Below are 27896 nucleotides of genomic sequence, written 5' to 3'. Positions count from 1 at the left end.
AGTTTTAGGTTGGAGTGAAAATATTGATTTAGTGACAATATGCTGCATAATATTGCTCAGTGTGGTGTTTGTGGTTGTGTTTAAAAAAATTTAATACAACATTTACAAAATAAATAAAATTAAAGCAATTTGCTTTAAAGCTTAAAACTGCTAGTCACTTATATAGCCTATTGCTGTCACTTTGGATCATACTGACCCAGCCAATGACAATGGTCCTCCTTAGCTCTGCCCCTGGTGGCCATCCTCAGATTTGGAAGTGCACGTAATGTGGCAGTAGGAACCAAGAAGAGTCAGAGGGGTATGACGGAGGGTCGTATGTGAATCCATGAAAGATAGCAATGCTGGAGAACAGGAGTTGCAGGCAAGTAACTTGTTCCTTCTCCACCATTGAATCTTTCATGAATTCACATGCTCATGAATAAGATTACATAGGAGTACCTATACACAACCAATGGGAGACGGTACAACTCTACAGAAGCAATGGAAACTCACCTCAAACAAAAAGGTTGCAAAGCACTGCCTTCCTGTTGGGCAGAATCCTGTGCAGTTCCCTTGGGGAACACTGCAAAAAGATTAAGACTACAGGAGTAAGCAGTAAACCCAATTGGTAGCAGTCAGTACCACCCAGATTTACCTGGTAGCTGTGGCTGAGCAGTCAGACTTCTCTCAAGAAGAGTTAGGCAGTATACAGAGGATACACAACAGGGCCAAGAACACAGTAGAGCAAGCAAACACTGACCAGAGCTTGTTATCAAAAGTATATAATTATTTATTTAACACACTTTAGAAAATACACTAGCACTATAAATCAAAGGCAAGTTCCAACACAATCAGAAAAGTATACACAACTCCCTTAGCAATTACTAGACAAGTCTAAGTCAAAACACCACTTCGTCAAAACAGAGGTGAGCGCGTGACTTAGATGGCACTCCAATAATTAGGTTAAAAGGAGAGAAAAAGGCAGGTCATAAAGATAAAACAGTGCCCAACACTTTTAAGAGACCAACACAAGTTAGTGAAGGTAGAGTCCACTGTAGAGCTAAAGTTCATAGGCTAGGCTCACTTTAAATGGAGCAAGGTGAAATGTGCCCAAGATCACACAGTTGAGAAATGCATTCAAGTCTTTGTAGAAATGTTCAAAAGAGGTTGGGGTGGTTCAAAAGATAAAGTTAGAAGGTCTGGGGGCCAACCCAGTTGGAAAGCCAAGGATTTAAGGGTCAGCTTTAGCAAACCGTAGAAAGGGAGGCCAGGTAGAACACAGTACCTTAAAGAGAGGAAGCTCCAGCGGTGGCAGTTGTTCCTGGCAGTGGGTGCAGTTTGTGGTTTTGACCAGGAGAAGAGAGGATCTCGTCGAGGAGGAAACTTGGAGTCGTTGCACTGCCCAGGGAAGAAGCCAACCGCGGAGTTAGTCAGTGAAAAGGTGAGTTCCTGGTATTTGCGGTCACAATGGTGAAACTTGGCTATCCAGCCGCCTGGGTGCTTGGCACGGGCGATTCGACCAAGAGACGTCCTGGAAGGTAAAATGGCGAACTGGTTGATCTCACCAGCTCAGAGGAAGAAGACTCTTCCAGCAGAAGATCTTCTCTTGTCGTCGGGAAAGTGGTGAGGTCGTTGCAGCAGGGCTCCACCTGTGGTGTCGTCATTGCAGATGGCTCAGCTTCTCCCCTCTTCGGATTTCTTAGGTCCTGTGGCGACTTCTGAAGTTCCAGTCCCAAAAGCCCCGCTTTTATGCAGAAAAACCCCAATTCAACAGCCTAGCTGTCACTCAAACATGCTAAGTGGTGAGCCGGGTGGCTCACCACTGGCCCAATCAAAACAGAGTGACTTGGGTTGCTAAGGCAATGCAGTCCAGGGTGCCAATTCCCCTACCCACACATCCTGTGGAACCCAGACAGAGTGGCACCAGTTGGAGGCCTTCTGTGGAGAAGCCCGCCAAAAAGTAGAACAAAGGGCCCGACCTTGGTTGGAGTTACAGAGACGGACACGAAAGCCATTTTAGAAAAGAGTTCTGGCAAAAAGACCCAACCGTTGATTTAATATTAAATAAATAAACCAGCGGTATCTTTAACATTGCACCAAAAAGTGGTGCGTTTCAAATCAATGGGAAAATCCCATAGGAAATATTCCGGTGGAATATTTTGCGTGGTAACCACTGACCCCAGCCAGAAACTCGACAAGGGGGGACTGGACAATACCCCCTTGGAAACAGACCCAGGGGCAATCGAATTAACCCCTTCCAGTACTTCCACAATGATGGTTTGTACTGGTTCTGTTCACAATTTTGGACTAGTAAAGTCAATGGTGACTTTACATGCCCTGGGAGACAGTAGTCAGTCCCAGGGTATGGAGTCTATGTTTGGGGGTCACTATGACACCCCTGTGTTACTGCACTGAGGGTGCTGTGTAACATACACAAAAAACAGATGGTACCCTATGGAGTAAAAGACCCCATAGCCCATAAGCACACAAAAAGTCAGAGACATACCTCAAATCATGCCTAAGAGTGGGAGGAAAAGCGTCACACTCTTGGCAGGAGAAAAAAACAAACCCCAAAAATCCAGCAAAGCTGCTGGGGGGCTCACTAGGTTTGGGAAATTAGCCATAAGAGAATTCCCCCCAACACTGCCCGACACGGAACTCCTCCATGGAATCCCTGTTAATGCAGTAAATTCTTGTGACGGTGTGGTAGACCTCCACGTAGCTGCCTTGCAGATGTCAAGCAGGGGAACATAAGCCAGGAAGCCACAGCTCTGTTGGAATGTGCCCTTGTCTACCTGGCAGGTGCTTGTTCGCGAGCCAATGACAATGCGAGATGAAGCCAGATAGCCACCTGGAAATGGAAGCCTTCGACAGGGCCTTTCCTCTTTCAACAGGATACAAATGTGACAAAGTTGTGAAGTTTTGCAAAAGTCTTTTGTGCGTGCGGTATAAAACATTAAAGATGGGTCACGTGCAGCGAGTATAATGCCTTCTCTGCAGGAAAGGTGGTAGAGCCTCAGAATACGAGCAGAACTAGTGAGTGGCATTTAGGGGAAAAGTCAATGGAACTTTCGGCATGAAGGAGGGATGAGTGCACAGCACCAACCTGGACTGGTAAAAAGTCAAGTATGGAGGCTTGCAGGAGAGAGCCTGCAGTTCTCCAACAAGTCTGGTCGATGTTCTATTTTGATTTTTTATTTGTTTTGGGATTTATAGAGCTCACTACAGCCCACATGCATTGAGGCACTATAAAGAAGCCTAAGAAGGCTTGATTCAGGGTTGCAGCCCAACAAGAATTACTTAGTACAGGTTGCTTGGTTACATATACAAAGATACATACAGGTGGTATATGTGCACTGTCAAACAAAGAGCCTGGTTTTGATGGCTTTCCGGAAGGCTGCATCAGAGTCGATCAACCTGTTCTGAGATGGGAGAGTGTTCCAAAAAGTGCCGGCCATAGTTGGGAAGCTGGTACCGCCCGCACGCACTCTGCGGGTTAGCGGTACAGTGATTCTGTTGGAATATGCCGCTCTGGATGGAGTGTGTCTGGCAATCCCTTCAGCTAGTTAAGGGGGAACCAAGTCATGGAGACATTTGTGCGTTAGGGCGAGGGTTTTGAAAACAATCCTTTCCTTGACGGGAAGCCAGTGGATCTGCCTTCTGATCTCAGAGATGTGGTGCCTTCGTGAGAGGACAGTTGCGGCCCTCAAAGCATTGTTTTGTGCTAGTTGAAGTTTGGCCAGATTCTTACGGGAGGTCCCTACAAAGAGGGCATTACAGTAGTCCAACCTTGATCCAATTATTGCCCTAGCAAAGGTGAGGCAATTCTGTTGGGATAGGAAAGGTCTGGTTACATGAAGCAGTTTGGAGTGGTACGCTGGCGGAGGATGCTATAGCATTAACCTGTCTATTCATGGTCAAGTTAGGTTCCAGATATATGCCCAACGTCTTAATGGCTTGGTAGACAGCGATCGGGATGTTATCAACGGTGAAGCAGCTGTATTGCTTGACCAATTTACCCAAGGTGGACGGGGATCCAATTAACAGATGTTCGGTCTTCTCACTGTTGAGACATAACCAGTTTTCTACCATCCAGGATTGGATCATTGAGTAAATGGAGTTGAGGGTGTTCAGGTCAGACAAATAATCCGAGAGGGGGATGAGCATCGGGGTGTTATCTGCATAGTTCGTATATGAGATGCCCAGGGCTTCCAAAATTTTGAACAGCAGCCTTGTGAAAAGGTTGTAGAGGGTGGGAGCTATGCATGAACCCTGTGAACCCCACATTTAAGGAGACTAGGGTTGGCACACCAAGATTCAGAGAAAACCTTCATCACTCTTTCCTGTAGGAACAAAGTTATCCAGGCACAGGCCCTCGGGGAGAAGTTAGCTGTGGTGGAGAGGTGATGGCAAAGGGTCTTGTGATCCACCAGATCAAAGGCAGCGGAAAGGTCCAGGAGAAGGAGTGCAGGTTTGCCTGCGTCTGAGGTCGTCCATTTGATTTTTTAGGTTAAGCAAGGCTGTTTCGGTGCCATGACGTGGCCGGAACCCGGACTGCCGTAGACCAAGAAGATGGTTATCTTCAAGGAATTTTGGGGCTTGCAGGTGGGCTGCTTTGTCCAGGATTTTTAGTAGAAAGGGGACAGTGGTAATAGGCCTGTAGTTCTCTGGGACCAATGGGTCAAGGGAGTTATTATTTTTTTTTTTAGAAGCGGTCGGACCCACGCTTCCTTGAGTCAAATTCAGACATGGCCAGACTGGAAGGAGGAATTAATGAAGGCAGTGATAAATGGGGCAAGGGAGGAGGCACAGTCTTTGACCAGAGCCGGGCAGGCGTCCCTTTACAATTAGACGGTTTGATGGATTTGAGGAGGGCAATGACTTCAAGTTCTCATATCTTTAAATTCAAACACAGGGGGTTGGCTGGAGTAGGTTAATGGGGAAGTGGTAGTATGACTGTTGGCCAGTAGGTTGGAAAGGGCCTTTTGGTGGGATAAAATTTTAGTGTGCAGGGTGTCCAACTTATCAAGCATGGCAGATTGAATTTTGTTGCACCAAGTCTAATAGCCACCAGAAAAGCAAACTTCCATGATAGAAACTTTAACAGAGCTCGATGGAGGGGCTCCAACGGAGGACCCAGTAACTCTGAGAGAACCACATTAAGCTATCACAGTGGCGCTGGGGACTTTCCAAGAGGGAATGCCCGGAACACACCCTTGAGGAACTCTTTAACCAGTCTGAGACCACATTGAAGGCTTGACAGCTGTGCGAGTATAGCGAGAGACCGCACCAAGACGGACTTTAATGGATGCGTGTGCAAGCCCTGCTTTCGCCAATGACAGAATATATGGCAGGATTTGATTAGCCTTGAAGCGAGAGATGGTCGAGCCATTGCGAATGACACCATACAGTAAAGCACTTCCACTTGTGCTTGTAGCAGAATAGAGCAGATGGAGCTCTAGCCTTTGCCAGAATCTTTCTGCATTCTAAATATAATGCAGACACTCCAAACTCTAGGACTGCAGGAGCCAATCCGTCAACTTCAGGGAGGCTGGGTCGTGATGCAGAACAGACCCTCTGTCTCCGGAGAGCAAGTCTGGTAGAGGAGGTAGTGTGACGCAAGGAGCCACCGACAGATGAAGGTCAGAGTACCAAATCTGACGGCCATCCCAGAGCAATGAGGATCATTTTACAGTGACTCAGTTTGAGTGTATTTAGCACTCATAGTAGAAGCGGAATAGGAGGGAATGCATAGAGGAACAGGCCCTCTCAAGGGATAGGGAAGGCATCCCCCAGGGTCCTTGCTTGAGGATATCGGCTGGCAAAATGGGGGCACTTGGAGTTGGCCGCTGTGGCGAACAAGTGGAATTTGCAATGGTATTTTGGGTCCCTGCCAGATGAAACGGAATGAGAAACATGTTTTGCGATATCACCCAGTTCCACAGACAGCATGGGAGAGGGGGTCCTGCCCTGCTTCCTGATATAGAACATGGTGGTCGTGTTGTCGGTGAAGATGCAAACCACCTTGCCCTGGAGTTGGGGTGTGAAGGACTTGAGGGCCCAGAACACCGCTCGCAGCTCCAGGGTATTTATATCTAGTGTCTTTTTTACAGGTGCCACAGGCCTCTGGCGTGGTATTGGACTGTGTGGGCTCCCCCACCCTCCACAGAGGCATTGGTTGTTACCATGGCCTGGTGTGTTGGTTTGGGGGAAATGGAGCGCCCTGCGTGAGGTACTTGAGATGATTCCACCAACGAAGAGTTCAGCAGAACGCAAGGGTGATCTTGTTGTTCCAGGAGCCTGCCACCTGGCATCCAGAAACGGCTTCATATATATGCAGTCTGCAGTGTGGAACTAAGGGGATACAGGAAGACATCATCCCCAACAGAGACTTGATGGAGTGGACTGTCGGCACCCATAGTGTGGACAGCTGCTGAATTTTGTGGAGTATGGTGCTGACACTCCTCCGAGGGGGTAGCCAGACATGACAGCGTGTTGAGTAATGAATCCAGAAATAGAGCATTCTGAGACGGCGATACGCATGACTTTGGAAAGTTCATGGAGAATCCAAGAGAAGTCAGGCATCGAATGGTGTCTTCGGTGTGCTGCAGGGCTAGCGACCATGAGGGGGGTGCGTATTAGCCAGTCGTCCAGGTAAGGGTAGGCGTAAATGCTTGCACAGCGGAGATGGGCAGCCACCAGAGCTAGGCATTTTGTGAAGATTCTTGGCGCTGATTTTAGGCCAAAAGGCAGAGCCATAAACTGGTAATGCTGGTCTTGCACCACAAAGCAAAGTAGGTCTGTGCTTGTGATGTATGGGGAAGTCCAGAATGAAGGGGAAGTCTCCCTGTTCCAGCTGGTCGAGAACGTGTTGTAGCGTGACCATCCAAAGCATTTGTGATTTGAGGAACTTGTTGAGCTGCCTGAGGTCAAGGATGGGTCTCCACCCACCGGACTACTTTCTCACCAGGAAGAATCTGGAGCACACTGCGGAGCCCCACAGGCGAGATGGCACGGCTTCTATAGCTCTCCTTTTTAATAGGGACCGAACCTCCTGTAAGAGGAGGGGCAGATGATGTTCCTTTTTCCTTATTGGTGCAATGGAAGGGCTTGTGCCCAGAAATTTGAGGGTGTGCCCTGTTGAACGATGTTGAGAACCCATTTGTCAGTGGAGTTGTTGTCCCACTGATTGACAAACCGTGACAACCAGCATACCACTGGGGTGCTGAAGTGAGGGGGCGGCCTGGGTCCTGGTGTTGGTCAGGCTTGCTTTGGAGTTTGCGTGCAAGTGGAAGCTATGCACCTTGGCTATGAACCGTCATACTTTTGAGACCTCCCTCGGTATGCCTCCTGCGGGTATGAAGGTCGATAATCCCGAGAGGGTTTGGAGAAATCGGCCCTTAATGGATCGAACGGACTATCCCTACTGCTGCAGGGTGCCCAGGGAACAGGCCGTATCCATGTCTGCCTTGAAAGAGGTCCACTCCATCAAAGGGCTTGTTTAAGACTTTAGACTGTATTTTGTGGAAGAAATTGGTGGCCTTTAACCACCCTTGGTGCCCCAGCACTGATCCATCAACCATCTGGCGGGCAACCCTGTACTATACCTAGGGCTACGGTGATGGTGTGATCCGAAGCAGACTCTTCCTTGTGTAATAAGGCAAGTGCTTCATCTTTATAGTCCAGCAGGAAATCTAAGATGGTATCTATCTTATACCACAATTTCCTGTTGTATCGGGAGAGAATGACTAGAGAATTGACTGCCTTAATAGTGGAGGTGGTCGTGGTAATCACCTGGTTTCAAAAATCATCCAGATGCTTTCCTTCCTTGTCCGGGGGCACCATGCATGGAGAAGAAGTGTTGGCTTATCTCTTCCTTGTAGCTGACACTACAGAGTCAGGTCATAGCTGAGTGCGAAGACACTTGGCTGCCCTATCTTCTCTAGGCAATACTTTTTTTTTTTAAGTGGAGTGGGGAATAGATTTTTCATAACCAACAAACCATCTTCCCAGATGTCATCAAGCATAGGGATGGCCACTGATTTCCTGGAGAGTTCAGCCTCAAACAGGAAGCCCCCCTTCCTCTGCTCTTCCGGAACGAGATCGAAGAGCTTCACGGCACGTGTTAACAGTGTGTGAAAAGAACCCATCTCGTCTGGTGGTGAATTTCAGGAAGTGTGAGAGACCAGAAGGTGTCTTCCTAGCTAGTTACTGCTATTGGATCCAGTTCCTGGGGGCTGTAAGGAACTGTGGTGGCAACAGTAAAGACAGACACAAGGGATCACAGTTTAAGGGTATTTATGAACCTGTATGCAGGTTGGAAAAACGCCCAATCTAAACCTGAATCGAAGATGTGAGCAAGCGTCGATCATCAAATGAAAATAAGGCAGTCCTAGTGACGTGTCAAAATAAAAAGGGTCTTTACTAAGAAACCTATTGCCAAACCTTACAACTAATACAAAAAGGGTGTGGGATATGTCTCAAGAAAACAAAGTAGTGTTCACAAATAATATGTCAGGATGCGGTAGCCTGGGACTCCCTTCCTCAAGTTTTGAACACGGGGTAAGGTGGGATCTTGGAGCACAGCACACTCTCGAGCTTCCCAAGCACAAGAGAACAGTTCCACTTGCAGCTATCTGGACAGTCGATGGCCAAGTCTCGTTTCTCTTGAAAGTCTCTTGCCTTTAAGGGCGTGACTTATTCAAATAACACAAAAAGTTCCTTCAACAAAATGAAAGTGTGTTTCCTGGTTTAAGTTAGGGTGAGGATTTTTCACCCCTGTGTCCCCCTCTTCCGGGCGCTGCCCCTTTTTACTTTCAGCTTCCATCCCCCGGGTTCACTATGGCTTTTCATTCCTTCACAAATCTTAATGTCTTTTTAAACAGTTCCAGGGGACATCCCTCAGCCGGGTTCACTCTTGCCAACTTGACATTCACATGCAATGTTGACAGCATTTACTTCCCTTGCTTTCTTTATAGTTCTTGTGTCAAAGGCTTTCGACTGTATGGGGATTTTGGTTGATCTCCTGTATGACCACTTTGACCTAACTTGGCTGCTATCCCACAGTCTTCTAGTTTCTGTAGGTTTACTCAGACGGGGATCGACCAGAGTCTCGAGTTAGCACCCACGTGGTGCCGGTTCCCTCTGCAGCTGGTCTCCCCTCAATACTTTTACAGTTCCTTGAACTTAGTTCAACTTGCCACTTTGCGTTTCATTCATTCACCACAGCCTGGCTCTTATTGGCTCTTCCCTGGACTCACCGGCTGTGGTGAACCGCTTGACTTTCCTCGCAACTGGAGTCAAGGCCGGTACCATGGTAGCAGGAGTTTCACTCGCTCCCGTGTATCAACGTCAACATGCTCTTTGTACCGTTGACATCTGTTGCAGCACACTTGGGCTATTGTCCTCGGTCTTACGATTCGCTCTGCAGAGGATGCGCAGGTCTGCGTTGAAAATGGCAATGTTGTGTCCGTCCTGGTTAGCCTCTCGATATTCGCCACCTTTCTCCTCCTCTTGAACTACCGGGTCTGTATAGCTGTCTTGTCGTGCGGTTTGCCTTGCTCGTACTGTGCTCTCTTGCGCTACCTTTTTTCCCTGTGGGGAAGGGAAAGGGCCATCACGTGTGTGTGAATCCGATCAATTGCCTGACTTTGCTTGACCCTTGTATTGGGACATGTCAGGTAAACGGCTCTGGTGTTAGTCCGTTCTCTGGTGTGTTGTGCGAAAGTGTTCGTGATGGAAAGGGGTGGGGGGGGGGGGGGCAGTGATTTTGAAAAGTCCTACGTGGTGGCTTGTCAAAAGGTGTTGAAAGAAGGGGGATACTGCGTCTCACCCATCCGTGTCCCACTCCCTGAGGACTCCCCATCCAGGTGATTCTCCCTCACTGGTCCACCCCCAGGAACTGGATCCAATAGCGATGGCTATGTCGTGGCCACCTGGGTGACAGATACCCGGGGACTATCTATGAAGACAACTTCAGGTTTCTCTCAGGGTGGAACAGTGAGGGAAGATCACCTGGATTGGGGGTCCTTGGGGAGTGGGACACTGATGGGTGAGATGTGGTATCCCCCTTCTTTCAACACCTTTCCCCATCCTACTAGTAGGTAGGATATTCCAAAACACTGCCCCCCCTTTTCCGACACGAACACTTTCACACAAAACGGAAGACAACAGACTTACACCAGAGCCATTTACCTGACATGTCCCAATAAAAGGGTCAGGCAATTGACCAGAATCACACACAGCTGACGGCCCTTTCCCTTCTCCACAGGTATAAAAGGTGGAGCATGAGAGCACAGGATGAGCAAGGCAGACCGCACGATGCGAGAGCTAACTCAGCACGGCAGTTCAAGAGGCAGCGATAGACGGCGAATACCGAGCAGGTTACAAAGAGAGAAGCAACTTTGCCTTTTCCGATCAAGGCCCGTGAAACCTCAGTAGACGGAAACATAAGACTGAACGAAGGCCAGCGTGTGTTTCAGCAGATGCCCATGGTACACAGGTCCCTCCTCCGCTGATTGCCAAGCCGGGGAGAGACGCTTGTCTCTGTGGTACCAACCTTGACTCTAAAGAGAAGGAAAGCCAAGTGGTTCATCACAGCCTGTGAGTCGATAAGAAACCGAACTGTGTTGAAGGAAAAGTAGCAAACGGCTGATTTGAACTTTGAAAGGTGTAAAGAACCTATTGATGAAATTGGGGGAAAACCTGCAACAGTGGTGGCTGGCACCACGTGGGTGCTCCCGCAGGAAACTTTGGGTGATTACCCAATGGTAGAGACTACTGTAACCAGAATGCCTTTGGAAGAGGCAAAGAGAGGTCAAAGTGGCAAATGAAGCAGTTCTCCACATCATGGTCCGGGTGCAGGCAATAAAGGCATTTATCATGCTGGTCTGCCACAAAGACTTTTTTAAAGCAACACTTGGAACAAGCTTTGCTTGCTGGAGTCTACCATGGCCGCGTGGAAAAGGCCTCCAAAACCAAGAAGGACAGACACAAATGATAACAGTTCAAGGGTGTTTATTGAACTTCAATGGGTTGGCAAAAAGCCCATCTAAACCTAAATCTAAACATTGGAGCAAGCGACGACCATCAAATGATAATAACGCAGTCCTAGTGAAGTCTGTCAAAATAAAAGGGCCCAGACTAATAAACCTATTGCTAAACCTTACTTCTAAATACAAAATGGTGTGGGATAACAATGTATGCAAAAGAAAAGTGTTCAAGAAATGATATGCCAGGATAGTTGAGCAGTTAGCTTCCCTTCCCCAGGTTTTCAGCATGGGGCAAGGCGGCACGTGTGGTTTTCGCACACACTGGCTTCTTGGCCACAAGGTAACAGTTCAACACAGACATCAGGGCCTTTTGCCAAAGTCTCTCTCGCAATGACAATCTCTTATTGCAGATGGCCTAATGCATCAAACAAAACACAAAGGTTCTTTCCCTTTATCAGGGTTTCACTTTCACAAGTTCAAGACTGGTCTCCCTCCTTCATACCCCTTTTCCACAATATTCACAACTTGGTCTCCCTCATTCAGGCTATGACCATGGATCCCCCTCGTTCAGGATCAGATCCCCTTTTGATACCAGAATCGAAGACTTATAAATTTGCGATGGGTTTTGCTTAAACCGTCGCAGGACTACTTCGATTTACTTCACACAATTAATACTTCACATCGATCGTCTGCTTCCGTTTCCTTTTGTCGGGATAGCGTACAGAGACCTTCGACTGAGCACATTCACAGTGCCGGACCATTCTGTCAACAGTATCGTATCTTTTCTTCTAATGTTCAAATACTTACCAGCAATTTAGCTTCACTCGTGTCTTTCATCACACGCATTTAGCAAGGTTCCTTCCAGCGCCCATTTTACAATGTTGCTGCCTGCAACCTTGACTTCAACACAGACCAGTCTGGCATCGGTCTCCCCAACTCACCGCCTGTATTGTTCTCCGTCGCCTCTGTTTTTGGAGCCAAGGACGATCCCACAGCTTCTGCTGCTCCTCCCTGCCTTGGTCTCCGACACACAATGCAGGATTCCTCAGCCTATCCTGGTCTTACACTTTCTGCCTTGAAGGTTTTTTGAAAGTAACTGCTTCCTGTCAAAAAGGTCCAGGGTGTTGCCCCCCTCACAAACCTCGTGTGCCTGGCAGTCTTTCTCCCATCGTTCAGCTGCCAACCCGAAACCGCTATACCTTTGTGCGTTTTGCCTCGCTCAGAGTGTGCTCTCGTGCTCCGCCGTTTATCCTTGTGGGAAAGTGTAATGGAAATCAGGTGTGAGTGATTGTCGATAATTGCCTGACCATAGTATTGGGACATGTCATGCACACGGCTCGGGTGCAAGTCTGTTTTCTCCCAGAGCGGGTTGTCTGTGTAAAAGTGTTTGTGCAGGAAAGGGAGGGGGGGGCGGTTGAGTTTCTAAATATCCCATTGGGTAGGATGGGATAAAGGTGTTACAGGGAAGAGAGGGATACCGCGTCTCACCATCCGGTGTCCCACTCCCCGAGGACCCCCCACCCAGGTGATCCTCCCGCACTGGTCCACCCCCAGGGTCTGGATCCAAAGGTGATGGCCGTGCCCTGGCCACCTGAGAGAGGGATCTGCAGGGACTAGCGAGTGAGACACCTTCTGGGTTCTCACACCTCACACAGCGAGACGATCCGTCTAAGGTCTAGATCTTCACCTGCAATGGGTCACCACTACCGGTACTCACAAAGTGACGATGATGAAGAAAACGATGGAAAAATTGTCAAAAATAGGACAATAGTCAATATCTGAAGGAGCAAAACAGCGAGGATTCCCAACATATAAACATGCAGTAAAAATCTGAAGATGGCCACCAGGAGTGGAGCTAAGGAGGACCATTTTCATTGGCTGGCATGACCCAAAGTGACAGCAATAGGCTATATAAGTGACGAGCAGTTTTAAGCTTTAAAGCGAACTACTTTAATATTACAGAGGATTCCCAGCCTGACAGGGAATATTCATGAGCATGTGAATCCCTGAAAGATCCAATGCTGGAGAAAATATTCTACAATTAGATAGGTCAAGAGCAGAACTTTTTAAAAAGATCTCCTAATTTGTACTTACAGACATAGCAACAATGTATGCTCTTTTTATTTGCCTGGATTCTAGTTCATAAATAAACAGTCACTTATCCACTAAACAAGACTGTACCTTACTATTTTGTTGTGTTTTAAAAATGTCACAATGTAATCAAAAGTCCAGGGAAGGTAGTTTTCGCTGAGAGTCGACCATGTTCTCTGCCACTTTAACCAGTCCGCCTCATGTTTCAGCATGTCAGTTGGCAGTTGGAGAGTGGGGCAGACATACCATGTCTGCCTCCATTTCCCACTATATGACAAATGTGGCCGCCTTGACTCCAGCATGGATTTTCATGCATGTGCTAATACTATGGCTTCATACATTATCTGCCTGAAATAACAACTTGGTAAAATCAGGCGGGTTCCATAGGAATCCTGTATAAGTGTCTCTGCAGTTATTAATGGAGTGATGCATTTTACTTGTCTAATGAAAGTGGAGTGAAGATTAACAGGTGACTTTACAAGTAGGAGGAGTAAAGATGTAAGTTATAGAATGGTGGAGGTTGGTTGACATTGCATGGTGCACGTGTGGCAGAGCATGATTCATAGAGGAAGCTATTCTTGAGAGATCCCTGTACATGATTTATATGGAGAAACTGATGCCATACTTTCTGTGCAGGCCTTACATAAAGGAAAGAGATTTACGTTGACCTTAACGCGGAATCACCCTTCGGTAGAGCTGCTAACTTTGTTTGGCTGGAGCACTGCTTTGTTTCTTATTGCTATTTTGTTGATAAAACAATGAGGGATGGAATACCGGTGGCCCGATGTAAATGTACAGTTTCCAGTTTGTGCCATTTGATAGGCTTTATTAGCTGGTAGCTGCCATTCAACCATGGACTTCAAACTAAGCATTATAATTTCAGGACACCCTCCTCAACATTTAGAGATAGTCTCTATTTCTTGGCCCTTGTACAAGATTTCTGGTTATTTTTGCCTCGAGTTGAAATTACCAATTGTAATTTTGGGTTCTGCAGAAAGGACCCATGCTTATGAGCCCTATACACCCAAGGTCAATGGCTATCAGCACGCTGGTGGAAAGCCCTGCATGGTCTTAGAGTTTGCCATCAGTTTGAGTGACCAAGAACTTAGAACCCTTCTCCTTCCCACAATATGCCAGTTTGGGATCTACACAGCATCCCACTCTCCACATCCCAAAATATACCCTTCTCTGCTCAAGACAGTATTTGCCTTCTCTAAGGTATTCATCCTCTTGGTCCTCTGCTTCCCTCTACTTAATGGTGATCTACTTTACCATTTTCTCAGCTCACCCATCCTACAATATTTTCCACTCACGCACACCAATCCCCATTGGTATCCATGTTCCTCACCACAGTTTGTCCACTTCGCCAAAGTAATGCTTTCGAATGGTATTCAACTTTCCCATTACATTGTTTCCTTATCCCCTCCCCCCCCCCAGTGGTAAATATATGCCAACCTGCCCAAAGTATCGTGGCCCACAGACTCTATCCACTAACCTGTGCGTATACAGATTGTAAGTGCTGTCAAACATCTGAAAGGATGTGAGGAAATCAGCAGGTACCTCTTCAACGGTCTCCTGTTGTAAAGAAGAGCAGAGGGGGGAAAACACATGTAAAGAAATGAGAAAAAAAGAGGGACACAAGGCCATGCGACAGGGGAGAGGACACACACGACAGCAACATACATGTTTAAAGATATATGACCACTCACACCTGCATACCCACCATTGCTATTTAGCAACCCACAGGCAGGATAATTGGTCTACTCTAGTTGTTGAACGCTTGGGATACAAAATGTGTACAGCACCAATCCTGTCATGTATAAATACATTTAGCACCATATGCCTTTGATACTGAGCTGCACATTGGAAGCACTAGGAAATTCCTTACTGCGAAAGGGGATCTAATTACTACACAAACCAGTCCCAATCACACAAGCCCAATGCCACACAAACAATTACAATTGCCATGTCTACACAAATGCACATCGAGTTCAGGGGGATACCAAGCAACCCTTTTGTGGTTTCCTGCATTGGTTGCTCTCTTCAGAAACAAATGTAAGACTAACCATGCTACAGGCATCCCCATTTCCATTGAGCCCTATGGGGCTGGAATGGGGATCTACCGGCACCTGTGAAAGGGCAATTACCGGGGCCGGAATACCCCGGTAATTGCCCATTCGCAGGTGCCGGATTTTCATGCCGGTTTGGCTACCTCCAACCTTGTAATGAGGCCCAATGGGCCTCATAAGCATGGCGGTCCGGGAACTATGGTACCGGTAAACATGCCGGTACCATAGTTCCCGGACCCCCATACTACGAGCTGTGCTCGCGGGCACCTGTCAGCCAGCTAGGTCTGACCTGGCGGGCAGAGCGGCACCCGTGAGCACAGCACGTCGGATGCACCGGCACCATTCTGAATGGTGCTGTTGCATCTGAGCTCCCCATTCCCATTCAGCCCTATGGTGCCGAATGGGGATGGGGAGTCCCTTATTGCCGGCACCCGCAAATGGGCAATTACCGGCGGCAGCCATGCCGGTTTTGCCGACACGGCTACCGCCGGAGTTGTAATGAGGCCCAATTTATCTGAAAAGGTTGAAATGCTATTTCCTCACCTTCTAATGACTAATACAATCCCTTTAACTGACAAACTACTTGTTCCTTTGAATCCCAATGTCAGTCCCAGTACAGGCAGTGATAGGGGCAGCCCTAAGCAGTATAGTTTAGTCACAAAGAATTTTGACGCCCGAGTGTGCGCACACAGCACACCCGTCGCTTAAAACCTCCATTCCTACCTCCTAACAGGCTTGTTACATTTGAAGACCCCGACCCTTTGACCTTTGTTTTGTTTGTATTGAAAAGGATCTATAGCCGACATGATTGAAGAATCGGTATCAGACCCAAAGGTAGCCTACACTTCACAAGTTTGCACCCTGCAGCAGGGCCGACTTTGCCTTTCATCATTCTGTGGTCAATAAATCAAATACCATTCAATAATAACACCTGTTATTAAAGTGCTTCAAAACTGGAGGAGTTTGGCATGAAGTGCTATATATGGACGCAATATATATAAGACAGCAATATTATTGTTGTGGCAGTGTGGGGACACAGATAGCGCATCGAGATGGCGAAGGGGCAGTCTATAAACCGGGAGTCAAAGATCCACAATGGAGAGTAACTTGTACGTACTCATTACTCCCCTCCTACTTCCTCCCCAGATTGTGGAAGACAGCAAATAACACTACGGAGGTCTGGGCAAACATGTTTTCTCTGCATAGCTTGATCAACCCAAACAATGGATCTTGAACTAGCATTTAATGTAACTCTTTCAAAAACATCTGTAGTAACCCAGGTGGCTGATCTGTAAACAAGTCACGGTCTTCATCACAAGTTGATGGGCATGTATGTCTTTAGTATGTTAAGAGAACCCAGACTTCATAATAAAAAATGATGAAATGACTCACAAGCTATTAAGTTCTTTGAATCATGCTGGATTGGAACCAGTCCACAATGAGTCATAAAAGTCTATCAGAATATCTGATGAGTTCCTTCAGCTTCAAAGAAAGGCAAACATGTAGGAATTATTTTTCCTTATTCATTTAAAAGCCCAGAGACCACAAAGTATGGATGTGTCTGATGACTTTTTTGCAGATCAGCCACCTGGGTTACTACAGATGTTTTAGAAAGAGTTACACCGAGAGTTGGATCCAAGCATCGACCAAGACAGACAACTCCTCATGCGCCTCTTCCCAGAACCCCTTTAACCGGTCACATCCCCACATGTGCATAAACACCCCCCTATCCCCTGACACCTCCAGCAAAATGGATACAGGGCAGGCATCATTTTGTTAACCCTTACCAGCGTGACAAATGCCTGCTTCGTAATCTTGTATTTATTCTGCATTTGTTAGGCGCTTATACAACAAGTACATTGTGTTTCAAAGCACCCAGAGGGCAACAGTGGATAGAAACAATCAAAACATTGGAAGTTAAAGACAAATCTACTAGGCCTTGTCAGCATTCAGAGCGTGCAAGTGCAGAGAGAGGAGAGGGGAAGAGGGAGAGGGGGGTAAGTGCTGGAGAGACCGACTGAAAGTCCCAGGTAACCGCATCAAAGGCTTTATATGAGTCTAAGCTCACCAGCGTGATCTTCTCCGACATATCCCTATACTTATCAAGAATCAAGAACAAGCATGTCAAAATATGCAAGGTGGATCTTCCTAGAATTAAATCTATTTGGTCCGGTGCGCCAGCCCCTGCATAACCGGTGTCAGGCATCTCACCAATACCTTATACAAGATCTTGACTCCCACATTTACCACTGACAAGGGTTGGTATGAGAAGCAATCTCTCCCATCTCTACTCTCCTTAGGTAAGAGTACCACCAAGGCTTCCAACATCGATTGTGGGAGCCTACCTCGTTCCTTAACCTCCCGTAAAACGCTCAAAAGTTTAGCTACCAACAGCTCCTTATATTCCCTATATACCACCATAACAATCTAATCCTGTACTCTTACTAGGTACCTAGTCCCTCCACTGCCCCTTCTACCTCATGAGCGTCTATATCTACCACCAACTGTATCGTTTGTTCCTCAGTGATCCCTCTGAGTGGTGCCTCCTCCATCCGCTGCTCAGCAAGCTGTGTGTCAAAACACTCCCTCTCAGTGTACAGAGAGGCACAGAACTCCTTAAATACCGCACAAATGCCTTCCCTACCGGTGACCAACATCACCTGCCTGTCCCAAACCCGGTCACATCCCTGCTGACCCCTCTCCTTCACCAATCAGGCCAGAAATGTACCAGCTTTATCACCCTCCGATTGCTGCTCAGCAACAAATTCAGCATATGCTAGAGTCCAACCACTCCCCTTGCCTCAGTCACTGTCTCAGCTTGTGCCTTCTCTCTTGCCAGTTCCTGCTATATGATATGATATTTTATTTATATAGCACCTATACACAATGTGTTTCAAAGCGCTTCAAGGCAAGGGAGGGAACAAGGGAAAATACAATGACATTCTTACAGGCCATGAACATTAAGAATGTGAAATATACATAAAAGTAAAATCCAGCATTGGCCACAAGACGATGATGGTGAAACCAGAATGCATCAGGACAGACTCCTGCAGAAGTAGGCTGGAGGGCGTTAGGGTGAGCAGTATAGGAGAACCAAGCAAAACAGGCTACACCTGCGTGTGTGAAGGGAGGGGGCACACACAACATCACGGGCGGACTATAGGGAGGCAACCTTCAACTCAAAACCCTACACACTCCCATTTTAGCTGAGATGCAACCCCCCCTTTATAAACACCTTCAGTGCCTCCCACTCCGTGATACTATGTGCTGTAGAGCCCCAACTGTCCAGGAATTGTTGGATTTGGTCTCCCAGTGCAGGGCACCATCCATCAACACCAGATTGTCAAGCCTCCATTTAGGTATCGGCGGTCTAGTTATTTTCCTGACCAATCCCAGTAATAACGGTACATGATCCGATAGCGTTCTATCCAGAAAGATGGCTGATACCATTAGGTCAAACGCCACCTCTCCCACTAGGGCATAATCAATGTGTGAGTAGGAGCCATGAATCAGAGAAAAGTAGCTGTGCGCCTCACCGTGCAACACCAGCCATGCGTCACATAGACAATTCCGCTAAAACCCCTAATAGAGCTTTATTCGCTGATTCAGTGGTTGGATAACAGCACTCTCCACATCCCTCGTACAATCCAACACACAATTGAAGTCCCCCAAATCAGGGAATCCAAGCCATCCTGTGACTCATTATGTGATCCTGCATCTGCTGAAGAAAATACAGCCAGAGTCACATTCTGAGGGCATATTCCCAGGAGTAATACAGGGCTCCCTAGCGCTTCCCCTTCAATTGCCATGTACCTCCCCTCCACAACTATCATGGTGTGAATGACGACAGCTTCACTGCGTCCCTGCCATTTGCCATCTCGGCTGCCATTGTGGGCAGCCTGATTCAACCAGGCTAAGCGCCTCTCCCAGGCCATCTTAATTCTTTTAATCCTTTCCTGCAACTAATCTCATTTCGGTTTGCTTTCTTACCCTCCCCCATCCCTTCTGCTTATACCCACCTCACCACCCCCTTCCCGACAGACTCTCAATGCCAGATTGGTCCATGGGTTTCCCCTTGCCTTCTTGACTGTAATCCAGATGCATCCTGCAGGGAGACCACTTGAAAGCAGTCTTAGGGGTAGGTTGATGTTCAGTGAGTAGTTTACAATGATTTCAATCCGTTTTTGGCCTGTTTTAGGTGCCTTTGTGGAGGGATTTGTGTGCATTTTGCAGTCATTTTCTGGCTAGTTATTGGTTTTCTGTGGGGTTTATTTTGTGTTTATTGTCAACTCCCACCCAGTTTTCTGAGCTGGTCTGCATCAAGCATATGCAGTCTCTGTGGTGTAGTCCTTAGTTTGTTTTTTTTTAAATCTCCCCACCCTACCCCTTGCAATTGGCTGCAACACTCAGGGGGCTCTGTGGCCATTTGATTCTCATTGGTCCGTGCCACACCTGTGACTGGAACAGCTGTCTTTCAGAGGCCCTTCCAGTGCTGCTTGGCCTGGGCAGCCCTCAGATAAGGGCCCCAAGGCAAAGGGCAGCTCCCACCATACACCAACACCATACAAACTGCCCTTCTAAACAAAATTGAACTCCTACAAAAGAAAATTCAGGAGCATCACAAGAATCTCACTCAGCATATCAGGCTAACCTCTAGTGCAGAGCAAGTGGTCACTAAAGACCCAATAACACCATTAAAATTCAGAGAAATTACTTAATCGGAAGTAATAGAGAATGTGAACAAGATCAGGCCCTCTGATTGCAAAGGAGATGCCTGCCCAGCCAAACTAGTCAAAGATTGTGTAGAAACCCTTGCTCCGTTTCTTAAGACGTTCATCAACGCCTCCTTCAACGCCAACATTGTTCCAGATAGTCTAAAAGAAGCCTGTGTGCGCCCACTTCTAAAAAAAAAAAAAAAAAAAAAAAAAAAAACACTCTGGACCCAGAAACTGCCAACAACTACAGGCCCATTACCACCGTACCTTTCTCCTTTCTTGCTCAAGGTACTGGACAAAGTTGCCTACACGCAAATCCAGCAATATCTCGAAGAAAACCACATTCTAGGCAAAAGACAATCAGGCTTCCGTCCAGGACACAGGACTGAGTCCGCCCTACTAGATCTTAAAATACAACTCGGCGACATCATAGATAAAGGTAAATCGGCACTTCTCCTCTTAGATCTGTCCGCTGCCTTTGACCTTGTCAACCCTGATATCCTAGGCATGCAACTAAAAAACGAGGCCCACTTCTCACCGCAAGCCATCGCCTGGGTTTCCTCCTTCCGGACTCTGCATGCGCCTCCCCTACTACCACATCCACTGCGGCGTCCCGCAGGGCTCATGCACTGCCCCTACGCTGTACAACATATTCACCTTCCCGCTCTTCAATGAACTGGATCGTCGTGACATAGCATACAACAACTAAGCCGACGATACTCCCCCTAACCGCCATTTACGAACAAGAGGCTGCAGCTCTAACCAGGATCTACTCAGCCATCCAGAGATGGATGGCAGCCAAAGGCCTCTGTTTAAATGGGGATAAAAGAGATCCTCACAGTAGGCACCAGAGAAACCCTCAGCAATCTCCCACCACAATACAATACCTTTATTATTGACAACTCCACCATCACAGTCTCAGCAGCTGTAAAAACCCTAGGAGTTTACCCTGTCACGCCAGGTTAATGCCATAGCCTCCTCCGCCGCACTCACCACCAAGGTGATCAATGCTGTCAAGCCCTTCCACTCTACAAAAAATTGCCTATCAATCACTAGTGCCATGGTAGGCACCAAACTGGACTACTGCAATGCACTATTCCTGGGCACCTCTGCAAAAAACCTTAAACTTCAAGTCACGCAGAACAATGCCCTTTGGGCAGCTCTGAGTATTCCCAAAAGGGAATACATCTCACAGGCTAGGAAAGAAGCACACTGGCTACCGGTAAAAACGCATACTTTTCAAATCCATGGCCATCATACACAGATGCCTCTCTTCCGAAGCCCCACCATACCTATCAGCAAGAAGCACCCTCAACTCATCCAATAGACTCACCAGATCTCACCTGGCCAACCAGATATACATGCCCGCCTTCAAAAGAACCAAAGCTGGGGGGTCCAGCTTTCTACACTTGGCACCCAAAAATTGGAATGCAGTGCCCACAGCACTAAGAAATGAAAAATCCTCTACTGCCTTACGCAAAATGCTGAAAACCAACCTGTTCAATTAAGCCTATTTTGCTAGATCCAACCACTATGAATAGCCATGCTGATCAATTGTTAACCTAATGAACAAACATAACATACGTATATTGCCATATTCTGTACTACTATACCTGTTCAATATACTGTCACACCTGTTCAATGCTATTCCTGTTCCAAGTGAGTATTCTTTAACAGCACCAAGATGCCCCAGGGCCGATGTGCGCTATACAAATTCAAATAAAAATAAAGAAGCCGCTCCAGTCCGTGTTTGCCGGGGAAGCCAGTAGCCAGCAGCGCCTGACAAGGTGTGGTTTGGGTTGGGAGTACAGAAATCACTGTATTCCAAAAAATCCTGCCACTCTTAACTGCATAACATAGTATACCAGAATTAGCCAGCTAGTAAATATTATTTCTATCTCTGTTGTGTCCCATACGTAGGCGTTCTCCCTCTATCCAGATATCTCAAATCTAGGCGTTTGCATTTACTGTTGTGCATCCAATTTAGAAGTTCACCCTTTTTCCAGGTGAAGTTTAAGCATGCTTCACACTTTGATAGAATTGTGACGTTTAGTCATGCGTTACAGTTTGGCAGAATTGTGACGTTTAACCATGCGTCACACTTGGACAGAACTGCAAAGATTAATCATTCGTCACACACGGGGGCGTGGCTAAGCAGCGATGTAGAAGGTTGCACTGACCGGAGCTCATGCGTGATCCGGAATGATCCTAGTTAAAAGAGCAGATCCTGCAAGATATATGACCCAGGTGTACGTTACAACATCATCAAGGGACCACGGAAGTGAAGTCGTGACGCCATTGAAGGCTGCAGCACAGTGAACGCGCCTTCCAAAGTCAGGAAGGGTTAACCCGTAGGCAGAAGCAAGATGCCAACCGAAACGCACAACAACTCATCCTGGACTGCCTGCGACAGCTAAGCAGTGTGGAAACTGCCGCAAGAGGAGCAGAGACCTGGGGCAGCAGGGGTGCCCTGGTACGGAGCAGCAGGGAAACAATCTGCTGGGAGCTGCAGCACTGCTGGTGGCGTGAGGACTAAGGAGGAGTCGGGCAGATGGAGAAGCGGTGAGCTGCCGGCAGCGGTCGGCGCCACAACTGCAGCCCCACACACAGCAGGGCAGGCTCCGTGAGCGGACCGGTAGGTGCGTGTGTGGAAGGTGGGCGCGTGGAAGAAACAGCCCCTGTATAAGTAATATCTGCATGGGGCTGCAGTACAAGAGTGCACTACATTAGTCCACAGACCTGCACCCACAAGATACACCCGGGCAGAATGTCGTAGGGGGCGGAACTGGTACGTTGCAGCAACCCTACAACGAGGAGCTGTGGGGAATAACCTGAGGAACACACGTGCCACCACCCATCCTAGTTCCCGACAAGGAACGAAGCAAGTGTCAAAAGGCACACCAGGGCAGCGGGCAGCAATTCATGCAGCAAGCAATCACGCCACCCGAGCATAAGAACAACACAGCTCACAGCAACGCGTGGACAGCAGGGCAGGTGTGTTGCGAGCAACCCCTATAAGGTTGGTGTGAGTTGACCAGCAACCACACCGATCATCAGTAAGCAGAAGTGCACAATCCCATGGGGCCCGGAGTGAGTGGCTTAGACTCTGTAGGTGAGCCCTGACCTGGGCAGTACGGTTGGCGACAGAACAGTGACCCCAGGCACCAGCAGTGGCCAGGCCAACCCCAAGTACATGCAATGAACAAGTTACTTTCTTACCTGGTAACGTTCTTTCGATGGGATGGTCCGACGACGTATTCCATATCTATGACATGTAATCACCACAGCTGTGCTGCTTCGGAAACTTTTTTCGGCGTCCTGCGTCGATGACGTCGATGCGCCGTCGTCGAGGGCCTCCTCCGACGTCCGACGTCATCCGATGTGATAAGTAGGACGCACGACGCCCGTAGCCTCAGTTGTAGTTTTTCCCCCAGAACGTGTGACACTAGTCAACTGCCAGTCAGACACAAAGCCTTGCGGAACGTAAGCTGCAATCACAAAAGAAATTCTGCAGCGGGGAAGGCAGGGCGGGAGCGATATGGAATACGTCGTCGGACCATCCCATTGAAAGAACGTTACCAGGTAAGAAACTAACTTGTTCTTCGAGGGGATTGGGTCCTCCGACGTATTCCATATCTACAACAGACTCCCAAAGCAGTACCAGAGCAAGGAGGGAAAGAATTTAGAATCAAAATTTAGAATAGCCAATCAAATAGCAGAGCAAAGGACCGCCTTGCCAAAGGCCAGATCCTGTGCTCGGATGGAATCGAGGGAATAGTGACGTACAAATGTATGTACTGAAGCCCAGGTGGCTGCATCACAGATGTGGCGAATAGGAACACCCCTCTGCAGGGCAGTAGACGCAGCCATACCCCTGGTAGAATGGGCCCGAAAGCGAGCCGGTGGGTCCTTACCCGCCAAGCGGTAGCACTCCGAGATGGCCAAAATAATCCAGCGAGACAAAGTCTGTTTCGTCACAGCTTGCCCCAAACGCTTTCCAGCGTAACCAATAAAGAGTTGATCGTCCACTCTGACCCGGGACATGCGTGAAACATAAAAGCTTAAAGCTCTCCTAGGATCAAGCCTATGGAGCCTCTCCTCTTCCTTACCAGGATGCGGAGGAGGATAGAATGCCGGAAGAACAACCTTCTGGGCCAAATGAAATTCCGTCACTACCTTCGGAAGAAAAGAAGGACGAACTCTAAGGACAACCCTGTCCTTGTGAAATACAGTGAAGGGTGGCTTAACTAAAAGTGCCTGTAACTCACTCACTCTGCGAGCGGAAGTAACCGCAACTAAAAACAGTTTTCAGAGTTAACAGCCTCAAAGGGCAAGAATGTAAAGGCTCAAATGGAGCACCCATAAGAAACTTAAGAACAAGGTTTAAATCCCAACCGGGCACCAGGAAAGGTGACGGAGGGAACACATTAGTAAGCCCTTTCAGAAACTGTGAAATTAAAAGGGATTTTAAAGTAAGAACACTCTTCAGACGAGCGCTTAAAGATGGACAGCGCCGCCAGGTAACCTTTAATGGTACCCACTTGCAAGCCCCTGTGGGCCAAAGAAAGTAAAAAGGACAGAACCATGGGGATGTCACATGCAAAAGGATCCACATTCTGAACTCTGCACCAGTCGCAGAACTTACGCCAACGGTACAGAGACTTTGTTGCTGGCCTTCGGGCCGAAAGCAACACCTCCATCACGTCTTCAGGGAGGTCCCAATCCCTATACCTCAACCTTTCAGAAGCCAAGCGTGAAGGTTGACGGATCTGACCTCTGAATGGAGAACCTGACCCCCCCCTCCCGTGAGAGCAGATCGTCTCGGTAGGGAAGACGACGCAGAGGGCAGATGGACAAGTCGAGAAGGTCCGGGTACCACGTCCTCCGAGCCCACGCCGGAGCAATGAGGATCATCCGGGAACCGAACTTCCGTAACCTCCGCAGCACTTGCGGGATGACGGGGACTGGAGTAAACGCATACAGCAGTGGGAATAACCACTCCACCACGAACGCGTCTCCTAAGGCTCCTTTTGGAGGAAATTCCGGCGAGTAAAAGCTTTCGCACTTCCGGTTGACACTGGAGGCGAAGAGATCCACTGAGGGGTCCCCCAAAGGGCGAAGATCTCCAGGAGAATCTCCTGAGCCAACTCCCACTCGTGAGAGATTGTGCTCTGCCTGCTCAGAATGTCCGCCGTCACGTTTCCGTCTCCGGCCAGATGAACTGCCGAGATCGAAACTTCCTGCTGGATGGCCCAGAACTCGAGCTGCATCGCCTCCCTGCACAGAGGAAGTGACCCTGCCCCCCCCCCCCTTTTTGTTGAGGTAGTGCATGGCCACTGTGTTGTCCGTCAGGATCAGGACACTCTTTCCTCGCACAGTCGGCAGAAAAGCCTTCAGGGCTAGCCTGACGGCCCTCAGCTCCAACAGATTGATATGGAGTCTGGACTCCGACGGAGACCAACGACCGCTGACTGTCAGCCCGTTGGCATGAGCTCCCCAACCCGTGAGGGATGCATCCGTCACGATCGTCACCTCCGGCCAGGGAAGCCAAAATGGAGCCCCCTTCATCAAGTTGCCTTCGACGGCCCACCACAGAAGGTCCCAGGCGACCGAGGGCGGCACCTGAACCGGGTCCGACATCCTGCCGGAGGACTGCGACCATTGCGTCTTGAGCGCCCACTGCAAAGATCTCATCCGCAGGCGAGCCTCTGGCACCAGAAGAATGCAGGATGCCATGAGGCCGAGCAACCTCAAGAACTCGAACGCTGGGAGCGTCTGGGCATGCTGAAACTTGTGCACCATCTGCTGAATGTGAAGAGCCCTCACCTGGGGAGGAAAACACTGCCCCAGGGAAGTGTCGAGCACTGCTCCGATGTACTGGAGCCGCTGTGTTGCCGTCAAATGGGACTTCTTTAAATTGAGGGAGAAGCCCAGCCTGTGAAGGGAGTGGCAGGTGACGGACAGATGATCCAGGACTTGCCCGGGAGAGCTCCCCTGATCAACCAATCGTCCAGGTAGGGGTAGATGTGAATCCCCCCTTGCCTGAGATGCGCTGCCACCACCACCATGAGCTAGGTGAAAACCCTCGGGGCGGAGGTCAATACGAACGGCAGGACCCGAAACTGAAAGTGCGAGTCGCCAACCGCGAACCTCGGGTACTTCTTGTGCTTGGGATGGATCGGCACATGGAAGTAAGCATCCTTGAGGTCGAGTGACACCAACCAGTCCTGAAGCTGAAGGGCCTGGAGGACTTGAGAGAGAGTAACCATCTTGAACTTGTCCTTCCTGAGGAGTTTGTTCAAACCGCGCAAGTCCATGATGGGTCTCAATCCCCCGTCTTTCTTCGAAATCAAAAAATAAGGGGAATACCATCCCTTGTTCCTCTCCGCTACAGGCACCAGTTCTATGGCGCCTTTCTCCAGCAGGGCTTGAATTTCCTGCGCAAGGAGCGGATCCGGACTCTGCAAAGAGGTTCCCCGGTGGATTGTCGCGAGGCCTGTGCCGAAAGGGAAGACAGTAGCCGTGGGTTATGATCTCCAGAACCCACACATCTGAAATAATGGCTTGCCACTCTACAAGATGCTGCGCCAGCCTTCCCCCAACCGGCGAACCATGGGACATGGCCTCATGACTGAATGGGAGCGGCTGCAGCGTTACCTGAGGGCAAAGAGGCAACTGCCCGAGCGGCCTTGGCACCACGGGTACCCTGTCGTCCACCTCTGGTACCCCTACGTTGGCCTCTTTGACTGCCAGCTCCTCTCGCTTTACTGAAGGAGTAATAGCGAAAGGAACCACCCCTCCACTGCTGTCCCCTAGGACGAAAAGGCGGCGGTTGGCGAACTGCAGCGCCCAACGACTTCGCTGCAGCTTTTGAGGTCTGCAACCTCTCAAGGCTCTCGTCAGCCTTGCTGCCAAAAAGGTGTTCACCGTCAAAGGGCATGTTGAGGAGCCGGGACTGCACATCAGGAGCAAACCCCGACTTCCGCAACCAGGCAAACCTGCGTATTACGGTGCTCGCCGCCATGGACCTACTGACGCATTCAGCTAAGTCCAAACCCGACTGAACGGACTCTCACATGGCATCCTTACCATCCTGGACCATAGCAAGGAAACCATCCCATTCGTCCCCTTCGGGAATATGTTCAGCCGCTAATGCAACACAGTTCCACAGAGTGTGTGTGAAACGAGACAAGGCACAAATGGAGTTGGCCGCCTGAAGCGCCATACCACCAGAAGAAAACACTTTCTTCGCCCAGCCATCAAAACGCTTGTTGTCCCTATCAGGAGGGATGGTAGGGTACGACGCCTGCTTTGCCGGGGCCGTGGCCGCCTGCACCACCAAACTCTCCGGAGTGGGGTGCCTGGTCAAGTAGCAGGGGTCGCTACTGGCTGGACGGTATTTTCGCGACAAGGATCTGCCCACCGCCGGGAGACTCTCCGGAGCAGTCCAAGCCGCTGCCACCCTTCTCTGTAAATCCATATGGAACGGCAGTACCAGATCAGTTGGGGGACCAACATCAAGGATGACCGTCAGATCATCCTGCACAAACTCCCCTGGGGGAGCAGACCATCCCAAGTACTCAGAAACCCTAGCCATAAGGCGCCGGTACGAGGAATCGGCATGAGAGCCAGGCTCAGGCCTACAAAACTCCACCTCCGGAGAGGTGTCCAGTCCACTGGCATCATGCAGCGACTGTCTCAAATCGTCAAACTGTCTATGGGCCGAGACAATTTCATCTGGAACCTGACTAGGAACCAGGCCATCAGAATCCTCATCCGCCTCTGAAATATAGTCCAGGTGGCGAAAAGAAGGCACACGAGAGTGCTTGCTCTTAACCAGAGCCTTCCTAGGGGGTTCTCCCGTGCCACGGGGTACCTCCGACACGAAAGGCGTCGAGCGAATCGGCGCCGGCGTCGAGAGAACCGGCATCGGCGCCGAGAGGATCAGCGTCGAGGAAATCTGCGTCGACGTCAGATGCAGCGCCTCCAGCATCGGCGGTGTCGACACAGCCCTCGAAGCCGGAACCCCGAGCGTTTCCCTCGACGACCTG

At 48.9% G+C, this 27896-nt stretch overlaps 1 protein-coding gene across 7 annotated transcripts in view; it reads right to left on the bottom strand.

The window, feature by feature from the left end:
• ENTPD5 (ectonucleoside triphosphate diphosphohydrolase 5 (inactive)) overlaps positions 1-27896 on the bottom strand; it is a 786147-nt gene that overhangs the window by 233752 nt on the left and 524499 nt on the right. For all 7 annotated transcript variants that reach the window (XM_069637650.1, XM_069637644.1, XM_069637649.1 and 4 more), the window contains one exon: positions 14557-14636. In XM_069637650.1, coding sequence (XP_069493751.1) covers positions 14557-14636 — 80 coding nt within the window. The remainder of the gene's footprint in view (positions 1-14556; positions 14637-27896) is intronic.

Source organism: Ambystoma mexicanum, chromosome 14 (assembly GCF_040938575.1).
Source record: "Ambystoma mexicanum isolate Mex_15411 chromosome 14, UKY_AmexF1_1, whole genome shotgun sequence".
Classification (NCBI taxonomy): Eukaryota; Metazoa; Chordata; class Amphibia; order Caudata; family Ambystomatidae; genus Ambystoma; species Ambystoma mexicanum.
The sequence above is the reverse complement of the archived record's forward strand: the minus strand, read 5'-3'. Positions and strand labels throughout refer to the sequence as shown.